Consider the following 18,429-nt stretch of genomic DNA (forward strand, 5'->3'; position numbering starts at 1 on the left):
TATTTTAATTCCATGTTTCAATAAGTTTTTCTTGCATGCTTGTTTGTTTTACTTTAATTTGAAAAAAAAAAAACATTAAATAGCGAGCTTGCATGCAATTTTAAATCCATAACTCCACATTTAAAAATTGTAATAGCATTTTTCCACAAGACTTTAATTCCATATTGACATGACTTCAATTCCACATTTGCATTTGACGCTTCCTGAATTGCTTCTTCCGAATACTGCAGTCGACTTAAATGAGGTAGGCTGAACAATGTCAAATTTACCAAAGCTGCAATTGCACTCCGCTGAAACACTTTGTGGAATAAGAGGGAAATAAAGGAATGCTTTGCAGGGAATTTCCTTTATTCCCACCGGCCACGACAACGAAAACACTTGCAAGTCTTTCCTTTGATTTTGGACTTGTGGAGTGAAAATTCCTATGGAAGAAGTCAGCAAAGTCACAGCGGAACGTCCACACGTCTGACTTCCACGTTCACGTCCACCTCCACGCGTCCGGCATCCACGTCGTCACGTCGGCGCAACTCGCTGACGCGTGCTGAAGAACGCTTCCACGTCAACAGAACTTTCCTCGGCTTCTGGCGTGGATTTCCCAGCATGCCTCGCCAAACAGGAAGTCAAGCTTGATGCACAGCATCGATAACCAACGGCAACCACGACCGCCTCGCAAGAGTCATCGCTGTGGCTCCGCGGTACGGCGCGTGCACGCACACACCAACGTACGCAAACATGCAGCCAATCAGAAGAAGAAGACAACATGCCCTCCTGCCATTGGTTGCCTGGCCCGAGCTCCTCCTCCAATGTCGCCAGGTGGGCGTGGCTGAGTCTCACGGCACACGATCATGGATCGGGAAGGTCGGAGGTATCCACGGTAACCTAACGACACACAATATCATCATGCTACAGTACGAACAATGGATCTCAAAAGTCGACATACCCCTGCCTGATTGACAGTTTTTGGCGATATATTAAAAAAAAAAAAAAAAAGGCTAAATCATTTCATTTTTTTCCGACCATTAGTGTGACATGGAACCATCACGACTCAATTGAAAACAAATAACTCGCAGTGTGGGGAAGTAAAAATGAATGGTTGCAAAAGTGTGCACACCCCGTTACAGAATATACCCAGGGTGTGTGCCTGTGTCGAAAATGAACCAATCACGTTCAAACTCATGATTAATATTTGACGTGCGTCTGAGAATTCAGACAAACTCCCCGAGCATCACACTTTAGTTTGGAGTTTAGTTTTCTTTTCCCCAATTTTATTCAGATGATTTCAGTCCCTTCTACAGAAAAAAAAGTATTTCTTTTCGTATTTATGGGTAGTTTCATAATAGTGCAACTCGTCATAGTGTATAGTTTTTGGTTCCGAAACATTAAATTTTTTTTTTCAATTTGAGTCGCAGAGGTTCGAGGTCACATTAATGGTGGAAAAAGGTTCCATTGGTCTCAAAGCTGGCACTTGAACAGGGGTGTGTAGACTTTTTCTAGCCACTGTATTAATGCATATCTACGTATGCATGTATGTGTTGTTTTTGTCTTGTGGGTTGTTTTTTTTTTTCCCCGTTAACGGCTTGAAGAATCATTTGCAGTGTTAAGTGGGCGGGGCTGAGCAATGTCCGAGCGTCGTGATTGGCGGGCGAGCGTTGCGGCGGGAGTGTGGCACCTTAATGAAGATGGTGTCGTCCTTGGTGTAGCTGGCGGACTCCAGGACGCTCTGGGAGACGAAGAGCGGACACCCGGAGGCGATGTTCATCTCGGCGGCGGGACGGCGGAAGCTGCTGCTGTTGGGGTCCGGCTTGAAGGCGTCAACCAGGTGCTTGCGCGCCGGACCCTGGTCCATCAGCATCAGGGTCACCTGACACGCACGCACGGAGCAGACGGACGGAAATGTTCAAGGCAAACTCAGTCTTGCCTCATTTGGACTTATCTGTTGTGACATCGCGATTGTTTTTGTTGCGTAATGAATTTAATTGTCGGATTGTTTAAATGGTTACAAGTTGAGAACACACACACAGACGCAGACATGACAACGCGACTATCAGCACCCTCTACTGGTGAAAAGTCGCTACTGCAGTCAAGCAATGAAACGAATCAGTCTGCTTCTCCCAGTCAGCGACGATTTTGGGCGCGTCCGGATGTCTTTCCATTCGGGTGCAAATCATTCCGATGACCGGAGAGGATAATGGATTCTAAAAACATTCCAAAGGGACGGCCCGGCACACACGCACGCTCATTGCTCTGTCGTACCTTCTGCTTGAACGGCCACGGCAGAAGCGCGTCGTACTCGCCGCGCATGACCACAAAGAAAAGCGACAGGTGCGTGCCCTTTCCCATGCCGTCGCCGTTCAGGTAGACGCGGGCGCACATCTTGTAGCCGAAGTATCCCGTGTAGAAGGGCTGCGAGTAGAGCGACAGAGTCTTGGCCGCCACCGCTTCCTGTTTCCGACGCTTGTAGTCGCGGATCTTCCAGATCAGCGTCCCGTTGTAGCTGGCCGTCTCCAGCACCTGGAAGCGGAGGTCCATGTCGGCCAAACGGATGTCGTGGACGCTCAGCATGTCGCCCTGACGATTCTGCTGAGTCTCCAGAGAGGCTGCGGCCAAACGCACACACGTGAGAAGACGCGTTTCGCCGGCGCCGTCCGCGACTCGCGAGCCGTCGCTGCTGACCCAGGGTGACGCTTCCTGTTGCCGAGCGTCCTCCCTGCTCCAGCGCGCCCAGCCTGCTGCGGACGGCGTCCAGCGACACGCGCAGCTTGTCCACTTCGTCCCGCAGCGACGCCAGAGAACGCAGCTCCAGCTCCACCTCCAGAAGCTTCTCGGAGTGGGCGCTCATCACCTTCTACAAAGATATCCAAACATGAGAGACGCCATCATAAATTGCGGGTGCTCCGATCTATGACCTTTGCATCTACTTCATGTACATTTGCGTCGCTTTGTCGTGAGAAGGGAAAAAGAAATACAATGCAACGTTATTTTGAGAGCGCATTTTGCAACAGCTGGAGCGCTCCATAAATTGGAATCGAAATCAGCACAAAAATGAAAACACATAATCAGAAGAAAAGCGAGAGTCTCATGTCGAGTCGAAAGCGAAAGAATAAAAATGTCTTCAAACGGGTTTTAAAATTTGGCTTGCCTAACATTCAATGGGAGGTCAAAGGTCATTCCATAGGGAAGGACCGGCAACAGAAAAGGCACGATCCCACTCCCTGAGGCTCCGCCTCCAGCGGGATTTGGTCGGCAGTTGTGAGGCCGCGGGCAGGTGCGTAGGGGGGGGGGAGGTCAGCGTTGGACGAGCTCTGCGAGGTTTGCCGGGGCAAGGCCATGAAAAGACGAACAGACGTATCTTGAAGCCAACTTTACTGGGAGCCAGTGAAGCGAGGCCAAGATGGGGGCGATGTGATCCGTCTTCCGAGCGGCAGCATTTTGGAGCAGTCGGAGTCGCTTGAGGGAGGGCTGGCTGACTCCAAAGTCAAGTGCGTGACAGTAATCTAGCCGAGGCGTGGATTACTGTTTCGGAAGAAAAGGGCTTCGCTTTAGCCAGCTGCCAAAGATGAAAGAAGCCGGATCCAACAACGGCACCAATTTGCCCATCTCATTTCAAGCCACTTTAAAAGCCAAGTTCGAGACGGTCGGCTTGAGAGTCGAACTAGAAATCGAGTAATCCTTCACCACTTTTCGTGTTTTGCGGCCGTATCGCGATTAAATCCCCCACCTCCCAAAACAAAATCAATAAAAATAAAAGATGGCCGCTTGTGCCGACCTGCACGGACGCCACTTTCTGCTCCATGTGTCTGTGCTTGTCCCTCAGCTCGCTGTTGTGCTTCTCAGCCTCACAAAGACGAGAACTCACGAGAGGGATGGCTTTAAACTTGTCCAACAACTCGCCTTTCACCTCCTCCACCTACGCACACGCACACACAAGATGAAGGTTCCTCCGCAACAATGACGACGACGACGACGATGACGATGACGATGATGAAGACAAAAATGCGACCTTGCTTTCCAGGGAGACGTTTTTGAGCATGATCATCCTCAGGTGCTCAGCAGCACACGCGGCTTCATGTTGTCGGACCTCCTGACTCAGCGCCTGCGTGCACACGCGCCGCGCGCACTTTTGATTGACAGCAGCCGAGCCGGTGTGACAAAACCAGATGGAGGCGGAGTTACCTTGAAGGTGCAACCGTAGCGCTGGAAGGGGCAGCTGACCTGAGCTTTTGGACACTCGTGCTGGTGACTGGCCAGCTGGAAGAAAAGCGCACACATCAATCCAGACACACCAGTACACGTGCGCACGCACGCACGCACGCACGCACACACACACGCGCGTGCCGGTCCAGCGGTGGGAAGAAAAAGAACTAAAAAAAGGAAAACAGAGAGAATTAACCAAAGCCACATTGAGGAAATTCTGCAAGTGGGAAGTAATTTGAGCAAATGGCAAATGATTTTGTTTTATGTCTTGAGGAACATAATCAAAACAATAATCCAAAAAAGAAAACAAACAAAAAAAAAATCGTCTAATCGACAAAGTAATCGTTTTCCCCAAGCGAGCAACACACTCGGTCGATTGGTGAACAACAAGGGCAGACAAATCCGAACTGGAGTCAAAAAGCGAGATTCTCCAACATGGCGGAAGACGAGCTTGTTGGCGTGACGCGTTGGAGCGTAAATGTCAAAAACGGACGAGCCGTCCGCATTGGAAATCAAGTCAAATTTATCTGAGGAGCCTCGATGGGCTTCACATGCCCACCGTTGACAAACGACTGCGGTTCTCAGCCTCCCGCTATTGTTTGCCATTTTGCAAATTCCGCGCAATGTTGCTCCGATCGGTCTGCCAGCAGTGAGGTCACGCGTCAAAGTGGTTTGACGTCCTACGACGTCATTGGTAACGAAAAAACTTTTTTTTTTTTTTTTTTTAAAGTTTTCTGAAGCAAAACGGTCGAGAAACAAAGAATGCTCGCCCACACCAGCGTGAAATTCATCAGCGTTGTGACAAGCAAACTGCCACGCAATCTTTTGGCCTGAATGTGAACGACGCATCGTCACAGAAGGCATTTCGCCGCCAAAATTGACTTCTCACTTGGGCTTGAACGCAAACGCACCATGCAAAGCACCCGAGACTGGCTGACAAAACAGTCGCGGTAAATAAAACATTTTCAAGGAATTCAATGAGGACATATGCCGCGACTCATCATCAAATTGATGTTATACTGCCCCCGCTGGCCAAGAAACAAAATGGCCTTTGAATTATTCTCAATCATTAAACAAGTTGATCATGTTTTTGCCATGTGTTTTTAGAAAATGAAATGTAAACGTGGCGATGCAAACGCACAGCAAGCAAGTTGACGTGAGGACTTTTGTTACCTCGCTCCGTGGCAACGAGGAGAAGGAGCAAAGGTTCGGACACGACACCGGGAAGGCCGGACACACCGTCTCCTTGTGTTTCTAACACAAACACACAAACGCCAGCACAGCAAGTCGCAAATCGCCCGCAACGGACACACTCGGCCGCAACGACGTCGGCGGCGCTCACCTGCAGGTCGGCGAGCGCCATCTTGGTGAGGCAAAAGTCGCACGTGGTTTCTCTGTGTTTGCACTTCCAGCTGAGGTGGTCGGGGATGTCCTTCCTCATCATCCGCTCCTTGCACTTGCCCAGCGGGCACGGCACCTCGAAGAAGGGGCAAACGTTGGCGTGCTCCTGCGGGGCGACAAAGGTTGGTGGGGTGGGTGGAGGTCACCATGGCAACGGCGGAGGGGGGGGGGGCTCACGGGCATCTGCTGCAGGCTCAGCTGCTCCCGACAGCCTTTGGCTTCGGCTCGACAGAACACCTTCAGCGCCAGGATTTCCCGATGGCAGCAGACGTCACGGAAGATCTGGAACAAATCAGAAGCGTGGATCGGCAATCATCGGTATTGATCGATATTGATTTGTCGCCGATTCCCGCGTGGACATGCTCACCTTGTTGCTGAACAGCGGCTCCATGTCGGCCGGACACACGGGGTTGGGACGGCTGCAACACACACACACGGCATTGGAAAAAAAAATACGGGCACACACACACGCGCGGACAAAGAAAAGCACAGATATATGCAAACACACATCCATACACAGAACAGACAGACAGACAGATGCCCATTCATACCAGTTGCTCCAGTGCGTGTGCATGCGCGCACGTGCATGCGCGCACGTGCATGCGCATGTGTCACCTGAGTATGTGCGCAATGCAGGTCTGACAGAAGCGATGTCCGCACTCAGTCTGCCGGGGCTGACACAGGACCAGGCGGCACGACTCGCACAGATATTTCTCCTCAGGGACATCCACAAAGTGATCCGTGAAGCCGCCGTCCAGCGGCAGGAAACCCGCCGCCACCGCCGCGCCTGAACACGACACACACACACACGTGCATCAGATGAACCAATAGCCAACTTCATACTCCATGTTCGAAACACACGTTATCACAAACGGGCTCACCTTGCGAAGAGTCACTCAGAGGCCAGGGATTGGCCGGCCGGCTGGGAGGCGGAGTGATGGGAGGGGCCGCAGACAGGGGCGGAATGAGGGAGGGCGCCGCCTGCTGGAGGGGAACCTGCACCTCCCTCCCGTCAACGCTGCGTCCGGCTGACATGACCTGACCCGCCAACGTGCACACACACACACACTTAATAAAGATTAACCACATGGACCATATTAGCCTTGTTGAAAATAATTATAATCGGCCGGAGCTTTTAAATGCTGACACATTCCGACTATGTCACAAAAGCTTTTTTGGGTGTGTGTCTTGTGTACCCCTGAAACTTTTGGTGACCTGGCCTCACTCATGCACGTCGATAATCCTCCAGAAGAAGAACGTAACCCAATTGATTATGAAATTAAAGTTACTTTCTTTCGTCTCCTATTGAATTTTCAGCCATTGTTTTCTTTGCAACTCAAATTGAACATGAAAACAATGTTGCCTTGAAAATAAATAAGCACGTCATGTAAACAAAATAAAATCAATACTAACACTGCCTTACTACATTTCCCCCCCAAAAATATATCGCAAGACGCATTTCAACTTTAGAAATTCTGACCAAAACCCTCAACAAGAGAAACATTCCGAGCCGCCGCAGCACTTTGACTTGCTTTTGGTCGGTCATCTCAGCTCTGACACTTTAGCTGGAACGCGGCTGTCGAGATGTTGGCACAGCTGTGCCACAAATACCTTTTTATTGACGTGCTTATGAAATGACTGACAATAAATAAATGATCAAATATTGACACAAAGCCCCCGTAATGTGCTCGTGTAGCTCGGGTTCGAAAACGCGACGGGATCAAAAAGCTATCACTGTCAAATGTTTTTAGTATTGATTATTTGATCAGATACTATTTTATTTGGGCAATAAAGTGTAATGGAACCGCCGCCAGCTTACTGTTCATCAACCAATTTGTGTTGTTTGCCGTTGCACTCGCTAACTTTTCTGAACATGTTTCAGTTACTGGTTGGGTCGTTGTTATCCAGAGTTAAAGCAGATGTTTGCAAGTGTTTTATCTTGATAAAACGCAATCAGCCTGCCTTCATGAAGGACCACAGAAACCAAAATAATAACTGATGAGAAGCTGAAATCAGAGCATTTGGATCATTTTACATTAAAACAATGGCTTTAAACGATTACTCGATTATTGAAATAGTTGTCGATTCATTCAATAATAAGAAGTTGTCGGTTAATCGATTCGTTCTGGCAGTTCTAATTTTAGCATTTTTTAATTAATCTGTCGATTAATCGGTTAATGGAATTGACATCTGCCTAAAAAAAAAAATAAAAAAAAAACAATGTCGGGCCCTCAAACTCCTCCTAACTAGCTGAGCAAAGTAGTTTAATGTTTAAGATTTAATTATGACCAAACACGCAAAACGTGGCACGAGCAGAGGAAAACTTGTTCAAGTAACACAGTCGTTTTATCAATTTGTTCTATTACAAGTGCTGTCAATCAGCGTACTAATATATAGATGTCAAGAATGAAATGGGGGAAATGGAATAATCGCTTTCTTGCCATAGTAAGACGAGTCTTGATTTCGCTTTCGTTCTGAGTTCGATTGATCAGGTCTGAACGGGCTTCTGTTTACTGGCTGCTACTCATGCTAACGCAGTTAGCATCTGTAGCTTGGCATCTCCCAATTCAAGCGCCTTGAACGAGGGCAGCGCTTCACCCGCACACTTGACAGTCCACGACGTGCTTAGCAGCCGCGTCGCATTCAAACGAGAAACAAGCGAAAGCAAACCAAGCTTCGAGCCGCTTGTGTGCCGACTCACATGAATCAGCTCAGCCGCTCCTCGGCGCCTCTCTGCGGGACTCGAACCGCCGACCTGCCGCTCGCCTCCTCATGGTCGTCATCCAAGACTTCCTTCGCTCTCCTCTTCTCTGCTGCCCGGGGATAATGTAGAACGGTACGCAGCTCCGGCAGCAGCGTCGGGGGCACAGCGGCGAGGTACGGTTCTCGGGTCACCAGTGGAAACCCCCTCCGCCTCCGCCGCTTCCGCCCAGGAAATCCCCCGCCGCCACTGCCGCCTCCAGGGGGCGCCATCCGCCCTTTGATTACTCGGGATCGGCCTCTTTTCTCTCAGCGTCTATTCATTTGTATCTTTTCTTTTTTTTAATTATGCATATTGTGAATACAAAAAAATGTCCAATTAGGCCACTCATTTATTTTTATTTTAGATTTCTTTTGAATAAACATTTTCTAGCATAGCGATCGCTTGGTGGTGATGTCATCAGGAAACGTTGTGATTGGCTGCAATTGTCTTCACTGAGCAAGCTACTTATCAGGTTGATGTGCCATGAACCATGGCAGGACCTTAAAGTTAATCATTTACCTTTTTATCCCATGGCAAAATATGAGCTCAATCATGAATTAACCCTATGTAACATGCATAATGTATTTTTAGAACGGCAAGTCCTTTGAGTGTATAAAACCTAGTTTGCAACAGGTAACTATGGTAACAGAGAAGTTGATAACGTGACATCATCAGGGGGCGTTTTGATTGGCTTCATTTTTTTTCAAGGCGAGCCGTTTCGTATTGATTTATTCAAACTATAGAAGGTCGTTTTAGTTTGTAAAAAACTTTTTGAAATGAACCTCAGGTATGGGGGTCGCCGATGGCGTCGTGGTCCACTCGTCTGACTTGTGTGCGGGCACCGTGGGATCGGTCCTGCTCAGTAACGATGTCTGTGTGCCCTGCGACTGCCTGGCGACCAGTTCAGGGTGTAAGGCCGCCTCTTTTGCACTGGATGAGCGCTGTTCAAGATGACACACGACCTCAAGTATCCGTGGCAACAGGTAACATGGCATCAGAAGACATTCTGATTGGCTGCAAACAATTAGTACAAATGTGATTTGCTTTCCAGGTTTAATTCAAATACGTCCACTTGAAGTTTATGAAATGTATTTTGCGAACCAGGTTACCATGGTAACAATTGACATGATGCAATCAGAAGACATTCTGATTATGGGCATCAAACAAAAAAAAGTGCGACTGATTTCACCGTCCCAAAAAAATTAAAAAATGCAAATGAACTTCAGGTAACCATGGCAACCGATGACATCATCATGAAAGATTCTAATTGGCTGCAATTACTACTACAAAACTTGAATAAAATTATACCAATTTATTTTAGTTAACAAAAATGATTTTACAAATCAACTTGAGGTGCTAAAAGGAACGGATGACGTGTCATGGGGGGACATTCTGATTGGCTGGAAAAAAAAAAAAAGTAAAAGGAGCTCCGTTCAGGTTGACTTCGGAAAACTGTGGCAGGCCCGTTTAGCGTCTTAACAAGAGTTAGCAAAGCAAATTCCGGTAACCATGGCAACAGAGGGCCTCTTTTCATCCTTCGCTCACCATAAAAACAAAAGACAATGAAAACAAAAGTGAGCTGCTTTGAGATTGATTTAATTCAACTACGGCTGGTCCATTTTGGTTACAAAAATATTTTTCCATGGCAACAGATAAAACTTCACAAGGAAAATTTAAACCATCACCCCCCTCCCTCCCCCCAAAAAGCAAAGTGAGGGGGCAGAGTTAAACATCCAGACGAATTCAGTTGGGCGGGTGTCCATGGAGGTCTGCGGGGGGCGGAGTCAGATGGTCATCTGTTGAGCACAAAGAGGGACGTGAGTCACTGATCCTTCTTTACTCATCTTTTCCCTGTTTGTACAGCAACTTGCTGCTGGGGGGGGGGCGCTTGATCAATTTGCGACTGCAGAGGTTGGCAAAAGGGAAGGGGGGGGGGGGACAAGGCTGAGACTGATGCCAGACCACACAACACAAACTGCTTCCAAATAAATTGCATTTCACAACATATTCCTACATGTCATTGATTGGCTTTAAAACAATTTCCGCAAAGTAAAAGACAAAACGAAGTGATCAGGTGGCCAGTGTTGAAAAAGAAGAAAAGAGGAGAAATGGGCAAAGAAAAAGGCTTGCAGACTTCCACGAGTGATGTGAGGTGGCTCGCAAATCTTTTGGTATTTCCGTTGTTGTAACGCACACTGACATGGCGACATAACTTTTGAAATAAATTGGTGTTTTTTGTCCTTAATTGGAGAACTGATGCATGTGTGACGTCTCTTGTAAATATCGCCTTCGTTGTAAATTCAGGGGCAATTCGTGAGATAATTTGGGGCTGGCCAAAATGACGAGTCGGACACGTGCGCAGCGACCGCACAAGTGCCAACTCTCGGCGTGGGTGGACGGGCCTCATCCGGTGCCGTGTCGGTGAGTTTGTGAGCTTCAATTACGACAAAACCCGCGCTTTTCGGCCATCTTGGGGCAAGCCAGGAATTGAGGGGCTTCATTTGGACAAATGTAGTGCTCTGTCACCATCTGGTCTCCATCTCTTGGCATCTACAAGCCATGACGAGGCTTTTTGTAAAAGTGGGGCTTTTAGTCAAGTGAACTTCAACCTTTTGCCTCGTCGTGAAATTGGCGACGTCCGTGTGACAGGACGACGGCCTCCCCCTCACCTGCGTCGTCGTCGGCAGGCCCCGCCACCTCCATCTTATCGTCCTCGGGCGTGGCCCCGCCCTCCACGCCGTTCTCCGCCTCCCACTCCTGCAGCACCTGGTCCAGGTTGAAGCGACGGCGGTAGTTGACCAGAAAGTTCTTCACCTGCACCACCGACTTGTTGCCGATCACGTCCGAGATGGCCTGGAAGTCCCGCCCGTACTTTCGGATGGCTGTCAATCATGCGGGCGGGCCAATGAGAGGCGAGTGTGGGAAAGCCGGACCGGCACGGGGCGATTTACCTTGAACGGCCAGAAGCTGCTCGTCCGAACTCCAGCGACCGTTCACTTTACTGCTCACCTGTGACACGCACACACGAGCGAGCCGTCACTGGCGTGACATCAGAAATCTTCAACACAAGACAACACTGTAACGCTTTTTTGTATTCAACGGTTACCTCAGGTTGTCTGAACTGGTCCACTCCAGAGTCCAGTTTCTCTTTGAGAGCGCTGTTGGACTGCTTGATGCTCTGGACCTGAAGCACAAGCACAAGCACACAAACATTTGCACACGCACGTTTTCAAGCGCGCACGCTTGAGCATACAGTCGAACGTGGCGACCTGTCGCTTGGCGGCGGTCAGTTGAGCGTCCAGCTGCCGCAGGACGCCGTGAGTGCACGAGGTGGACAGCGAGACCACGTCCTCCTGCTTCAGGAACATGCCTCTGGGGGGGCGGGTCTTGGCCCGGTGGGCACCTTTGACGCCTGACGGCTGACACGAGGAAGATATTTGAGAGAGACTGAGAAGGACGTCAACTCAGGAGGCAGCGATAGCACTTTTTCTTTTTCCTTTTGTTTGCGTGCTTCCATTTAAAAACTGGCCGATGATTGGCATTTTGACGATAATCGGCATCTGCCTTTTTTTTTTTTTAATTTTCAAGGCCAATAAATGAAAAGCTGGTGTATTTGGGTTCGCCGCATTTCTCGCTCTCTCTGCTGTGCTGGTGGCCCTGCCTGCAGAAGCAGATTGGCCCGCCCACAGCACCATCTGATTGCTGCTTTCTTGTGCGGTGGGGCGCAGCCTGCCTGTTTGCTTTTTCACCTCGAGTCACACGCAATACATGCACTTTGGAATGAAGTTTTCTATTTTCTAAGATTTAAAAAAGCTTTAACATGTCTCCAATCACTGAAGTTGTTTCATAAACGTGCTTAAAGGCAATTAAACAAAGTCAAGTTTTGGCGTTTGGAGTTTTCAAAATGTTGACGCCCCCTTTTTGTCAACCAATGAACACCGGCCTCCACGACTACTAGTAATCGGTATCGGCCCCGACAAAAGCATATCGGTCTGTCATTATTTCAGATTTTAAAGATGAGCTTTTATTTCACTCGAATGTTGTTGAGAAAGACAAGACAGACTCAATCAGGGCAAGTGACTTTTCATGTCTTATGATCATTATTGTGTGAGCTTGAATGAAATCTCGATAAACATCTCCCTTTTAAATTTGAGGTTGACGCGTCAAAGCGACATCAGAACCACGGCAGCCATTTTGTCGGCGAAAACAACACCTGATGTACTAAAAAGCGATGAGCGGGAACGGCAACTGTGTCAAGTTGTCGGCATCAAAGTGCGACGAGTCGTTTTGGACGATTTACTTGAGCGCCGCCGGCGGTTTAGCGCTAACCGCTGGCAATATAACGTCGGCGTCATGAAGTCATTTTACTAGCACCTTTTAATTATCAATGGGACATTATTTCGGGACGAGGTTGTGTTGTTGTCCGTCGCTACAGTTTGTGTCGCCGATCAACGCTACAAAGGCAGTCTGAAAAATGAGTCACGTCAGCCGTTACGCCGCCAGGAACAACTTAAAAATAAAAGCGGACCTCGCCATTGATGTTCATATATTCTCAGGTCAGATTCGGTTTATTTTCAAATTAGTCTGCACGTGCGCACGTCAGTGAAGGCAGGAAAAAAGCTCGGGGCACCTTTTCCCTTTTTTTTTTTCTTGACGTACTCGAATATTCAAGGAGCCATTTTGACCCGAAAACAAAGCAGAAAGGTAAGCGTCAATCAAAAAGGCTTCGCATACTTTTTTCTTCCAAGTGTGAGTGACGAGACGCTTGCATGTTCTTACTTTGAGTCCGGCAGCACTTTTGGCCTCGGACCGCTCCGTGCCGGAAGCCACCTAAGAGCAGGAATGAAAGTCACGTACGACGACGTCTCGGCTGCGTGTCGGCGAGCCGAGCTGACTTGACTGACCTCTTTGCTTTCTTCTTTCACATGATTGGAATCGGGATCACTGGCGTTATTTTCCTGACTTTCATCGTCGCTAAAACACACGCACGCCATTTTTGACACCTCGCCAGCGGGGCTCGACGGCGCCGCCGGCCGGCCGAGCGGCTCGCCTCACCTGTCGTTTCTCTCTCTCTTGACTTTGCGGCTCTGTCGCTCCATCAGGCTGCTTCTGCTGCGGCTTTTCTTCCACGAGTAGTAAAAGCGGACCAGGCTGGCCATGGACTTGTCGGGCAGCTGAAAGCAAAGTGGGAGCGGGCGGAAGGTTGAGCAGCGGCGCCACTCGGGCTGCACGGCAGACAAAAAGGCGCGGGGGCTCGCCGACCATCTGCTGGATGCGGTGGAAGCTTTTCCCGTGGAAGCTGAAGGCCTGCTCGAACAGGACGCGGTCCTCCACCGTCCACTCGTCGGGAAACGGCGTGAAGTTGGGCAGGTCGGCCAGCGACTTCTCCACGTCGTGCTGGTGCCAAAACAGCATGCCGAGGGCCTGCAAACAAAAAGTCGCAAAAGTGGAAGTCAGGATGACGTTATTATTAGTTGATTTCTTTATTCACAGACTGAAAAGTGTTGCTGATGTCAAGGAAAAAAAATAAATGAATAAAAAACTTAAAACAAGCTCAGCTGAAATATTTTTTGATCCGCAAACTGAAATTAGTCATCATTTTCTTTTTGAGCCATTCATTTTGGAGAAATTAGGGAATAAGCGAGGCCTTGAAAAATGCCTACTTTTATCGAGGATTAGGGCCACGCCCCCCTCCGCTCTCTACGGTGCAGCAAGAGTCACGAAAAGGCTCGATGGCAAACTCTCCATTGGAAATGTTGCTACTTTCAGGACTTAGAACGTCCAAAAACGGTGATCAATTGGCACCAAAATTCTTGTGGACGTCCCTACCAAGATTCATGCCCACCTGCCGACCTCCTTCGAGTTGACACCACTTTAGCGTCGCTAAATATCCAAAATATAACCAGTCGGGGTTCGTGTGCGCATTATTGCTCGTGTCCGCTTGAGGGCTGCCCAAGATTAGTCGACTCATCACGACGACGTCGACATTTCATTTACGTAGTCGACGAGTCCTTTATTTATACATTTTGATTTTATAATTATTTATTTGGCGCATTGCTTTTCTCTTAAAACAGCCTCGTCTCGCCCGTTTCCCCGCGTCGAGCGCACGCGTGTAGTTTGCGGTGACATTTTTTTTTTAAAAACATATCACAACCTTTAAAGTTATCCATGTCTTGTCTTTGTTGAAACATGTTCTGAATGTTTAGAATAAACACACATGGTTCTTGAAATATTGCCCAGAAATGGTCACGTTTTAAATGCAATGGAAGTTCTATTTTTTTACTTTAAGTTCTATTTTGACTCGAGGGTTGATTTGCGTGTTCTTCCGTTGAAAGCAACTTTTTTTTTTTTTTTAAACACAATTCAGTAGCAATGGTGTCATCAAAGTACTAAACGACAGAAGATGAACACTGACTCACCAACTCTGGCCTATTTTAAAAAGCGCTCACCTTGGCCGATGAAATGAAGCGGTCAGCCCTCGTGTGTCAGTTGGCCAGATAATAGTTCTTAAAGACGACAGAAAATGATCAAAGACAAACCTGTTCCATGTTGTAGCCGTGTTTGTCCTTCGCGATGGTGATGTATTCGTCCACTGAAAGAAAGAAAAAAGATCAAATAAGTCAGCCTCAGACGGACTTGCGCCGCATCGCGCTACAAGTTGAACTTTGGCAACCACAACAGCACCACGCTACAAGTGTTAGCGTGGGCGTGGCTTAAGCGTTGCGACAAAGTCGAAAGCGAACGCGCGAGTCCGGTTCTTACGTTGACTCTGCTGAACGCTGTTGCTGGGACTCCACACCAACATGCCCACGCTGTGAGACAGCTGACACGCCTTCGCCACCTCTGCAAACGCGCACACACGCCACATGGAATTAAGGCAACGGCGTCGCTTCGGTGAGCACCAGAGGCGCCGCGACAATCCATCGATGAATCTTTCTCATTTGAGTCTCTGGTTATTTTGGGATCGCTGGGTCCTTTTCTTTGATCTGCTTCTAGTTTTTGACATATCAATATTTTTGACGATAATTGATTGATAATTAATGTGCCTTGTTGCAAATTGTACTTTGGTCGTTTCTAAAGGTGAGTCATCTTGGGATTTAGACGAAAAACTGTTGAAAAGTTCTTTTTTGCCACCAAAATGTGTGTTGACCAGTGCAATCAAATTAATCAACAACTATTTTGATAATCGATTCATCTTTTAGCGCCACTGCCAAACTGACATTTTCAGCCTCCCCACACACTGGCAGAGGAGCTTAACTGCTTCTTCGCTCGCTTTGACTCGCCCCAACCGTCACACCCCATGCACTTCAAGCTCCAACTCCCCCCCACTCATCGTAGAGGAACACGATGTGAGGCGCGCGCTCCTGGCGGTCAACCCCAGGAAAGCTACTGGACCCGACGGAATACCAGGCAAGGTCCTCAGAGCATGTGCCCACCAACTGTCACATGTTTTCTGCAGGATCTTCAACCGCTCCCTGGCTCAGGCAGTCATCCCCTCCTGCTTGAAAACTTCCACCATTATTCCTGTCCCCAAAAAGTCACCAGCCGTCCACCTGAATGACTACCGTCCTCTTGCTCTCACACCAGTCATCATGAAGTGCTTCGAGAGGCTGGTTCTCCAGCACATCAGGGACTGCCTTCCTCCCACTCTGGACCCCTACCAGTTTGCATACCGGGCTAACAGATCCACTGAGGACGCCATCGACACTGCTCTGCATGTTGTGCTGGGCCACCTGGAACGACAGCAGAGCTATGCAAGGATGCTCTTTGTGGACTACAGCTCGGCATTCAACACGATCATCCCAGACATCCTCGTCGCCAAACTGGACACTCTCGGCCTCCCTGCCCTCACACGCATCTGGATTAAGGACTTTCTGACCAACAGACCCCAGACTGTGTTGCTCGGCCCCTACACGTCCTCCACCTGCATGCTGAGCACCGGTTCCCCCTCAAGGATGCGTGCTGAGCCCCCTCCTGTACGCCCTCTACACCTACGACTGCAGCCCGGCCCACGGCAACAACACCATCGTCAAGTTTGCTGACGACACGACAGTGGTCGGTCTGATCTCGGAAGGTGACGAGACAGCCTACAGAGAGGAGGTAAAGAGACTGACAACTTGGTGCGAGGACAACAGACTGCACCTTAACTCTGCTAAAACAAAGGAGATTGTCGTCGACTTCAGGAGGAACAAGACGGTGCCGCCCCCCCTCTGCATCGAAGGCGTGTGCGTGGAGAGGGTCCACACGTTCAAGTTCCTGGGAGTACAGATCTCCGATGACCTTTCTTGGAGTCACAACACCACAGCAGTGGTAAAGAAGGTCCGCCAACGTCTGCACTTCCTGAGAGTCCTCAGGAAATTCAACCTGGACAGGAAGCTGCTGCTGGCCTTCTACCACTCGTCCATCGAGAGCCTGCTGACGTACTGTGTCTCCACCTGGTACAGCGGCTGCACTGAGGCGGACAGAGTGAGGCTCCAGAGGACAGTCAAAACAGCGCAAAGGATTATTGGCTGCCCTCTCCCCCCACTGTCGGACATCTACAACGCCCGGTGCCTCAGAAGGGCTCTCAACATCGTCAAAGACGATACCCACCCAAACTCACACCTGTTCGACCTGTTGCCCTCTGGCAGGCGCTACAGATGCATCAAATCAAGGACCAATAGACTGAGAAACAGTTTCTTTCCGAGAGCCATCTCCATACTGAACTCTCACACACACACGAGACCACCCTAACCTTGCAAAACAGCATTGTGATGTGTTTCTATATGCCCTATTCAGTACTGAATTCCATTGCACCGTCTTATTTATTTATCTAATTTATATATTTGTCTGTATTATTGTTGTATTGCACTGGAGAGGGGAGCCCTCTAATCTCGTTGCACACTTGAGTACAATGACAATAAAGGGATTTCTATTCTATTCTAAAATATTTTCAGCTTTGTGTGGTCCTCCATGAAAGCAGACATATTATCATTGTGCACAATCCAAATAAAACATTTGCCAACTTCTGATTTTTGCTTCTTTCTCTGCTTTCTCGAAATAGTTGAGGATTACTTTGACCATTGATGAGCTGTCAATGAAACAAAATGGTGGCACCTCTGATTGTACATAATCAGAATCCTAATCAGAATGCGGTGCTAGCTGTACTGTTAGCATATTGTTTAGCACTGGACCACTGCATGTATGATGTTAGCAGATTCAAAAGTACACCGTGTACAATGTTGCCATTCAATTAACTTGTAATATAACATATTTACGTTACAGTATATTACATTTACCAGATTAGTGTTAGAGTTGGGCAACATTAACAATCGGTACTTTATCTTATTCTTCGGCGATTACACAGTAGAAGTTGTGGTGCGGTACCGTAGTTGTTAAAGTATTAGTAACAATTCCGACGGATTGTTCCAAGTGCGTGCGTGCGTGCGTGCGTGCGTGCGTGCGTGAGTTTTTTTAGGCGACCCCATCCAAGCGATAGTTTCTTACCCGGGTCAAAGTCCGGAACCACGGCTTGATATTGCGATCCGATCCGCATCCCTCCGCCTGTACACGCACCAAGACATTAACACAAACAATTGCAAATGAGGCCAACGTGGGGAAGTTTTTTTTTTCTTCCTCCACTTCCCTTGGTGCTCGGACGGAGGCTACCCACCGTTCTCGTCGTCACTGCTGGAGCCTGAACTTCCATCTTCCCAGCAGCCCCGGCCGCTGCTTCCATTACCGGACACGCTCTTCCCGCCGATGCTGACCGCCGTTCCCGGGCCGCGACCTCGCCTCTTGGCCGCCATTGTCGCCGTCGCCGTCGCCGTCTCCGCCTCGGCGGTTCTGTCGAACATGGGCGCCATGGGCCCAACGTGACCGACGTCAAGCGGGTCCGCCTGGAAGAAGTAGGCCGACTTGGACGCTAACTCCTCCGGGACTCGCCACAACAGCAAGGTTAAAAAAAAAAAAGAAGTGGCCGAGTAACAAACTGGAAGAAAGTAGACCCGGAAGTTGGTACCGGAAGTAGGCGGAGAAGAAGAAGACTTTTTACATTTAAAAAAAAAAATGTAGTTCATATTTTTTTTCTCCAGTTATAAAGCCTGAAGAAA

The 18,429-nt window shown here is 48.7% G+C and overlaps 2 protein-coding genes across 2 annotated transcripts; both read right to left on the reverse strand.

The window, feature by feature from the left end:
* Nucleotides 1-133: 133 nt before the first annotated feature.
* traf3 (TNF receptor-associated factor 3) lies at nt 134-8,563 on the reverse strand. The gene is made up of 14 exons (XM_088308935.1): nt 8,297-8,563; nt 6,477-6,633; nt 6,211-6,382; nt 5,963-6,014; nt 5,773-5,877; nt 5,537-5,701; nt 5,368-5,448; nt 4,174-4,248; nt 4,001-4,093; nt 3,767-3,907; nt 2,674-2,845; nt 2,254-2,597; nt 1,670-1,861; nt 134-879 (listed from the first exon to the last, which is right to left on the reverse strand). Exons 2-14 carry the CDS (start codon nt 6,628-6,630, stop codon nt 844-846), a joined length of 1,782 nt encoding a protein of 593 aa, XP_088165061.1. The 5' UTR covers nt 6,631-6,633; nt 8,297-8,563; the 3' UTR covers nt 134-843.
* Nucleotides 8,564-9,917: 1,354 nt separating this feature from the next.
* On the reverse strand, nt 9,918-18,354 carry rcor1 (REST corepressor 1). The gene is made up of 13 exons (XM_088308977.1): nt 17,991-18,354; nt 17,825-17,881; nt 15,101-15,181; nt 14,878-14,930; nt 13,601-13,762; nt 13,394-13,512; nt 13,243-13,312; nt 13,118-13,168; nt 11,608-11,757; nt 11,445-11,522; nt 11,290-11,347; nt 11,008-11,220; nt 9,918-10,134 (listed from the first exon to the last, which is right to left on the reverse strand). Exons 1-13 carry the CDS (start codon nt 18,181-18,183, stop codon nt 10,082-10,084), a joined length of 1,338 nt encoding a protein of 445 aa, XP_088165103.1. The 5' UTR covers nt 18,184-18,354; the 3' UTR covers nt 9,918-10,081.
* Nucleotides 18,355-18,429: the final 75 nt, after the last annotated feature.

Source organism: Idiotropiscis lumnitzeri, chromosome 1 (genome assembly GCF_059441095.1).
Source record: "Idiotropiscis lumnitzeri isolate Australia: NSW breed Sydney's pygmy pipehorse chromosome 1, RoL_Ilum_1.0, whole genome shotgun sequence".
NCBI lineage: Eukaryota > Metazoa > Chordata > Actinopteri > Syngnathiformes > Syngnathidae > Idiotropiscis > Idiotropiscis lumnitzeri.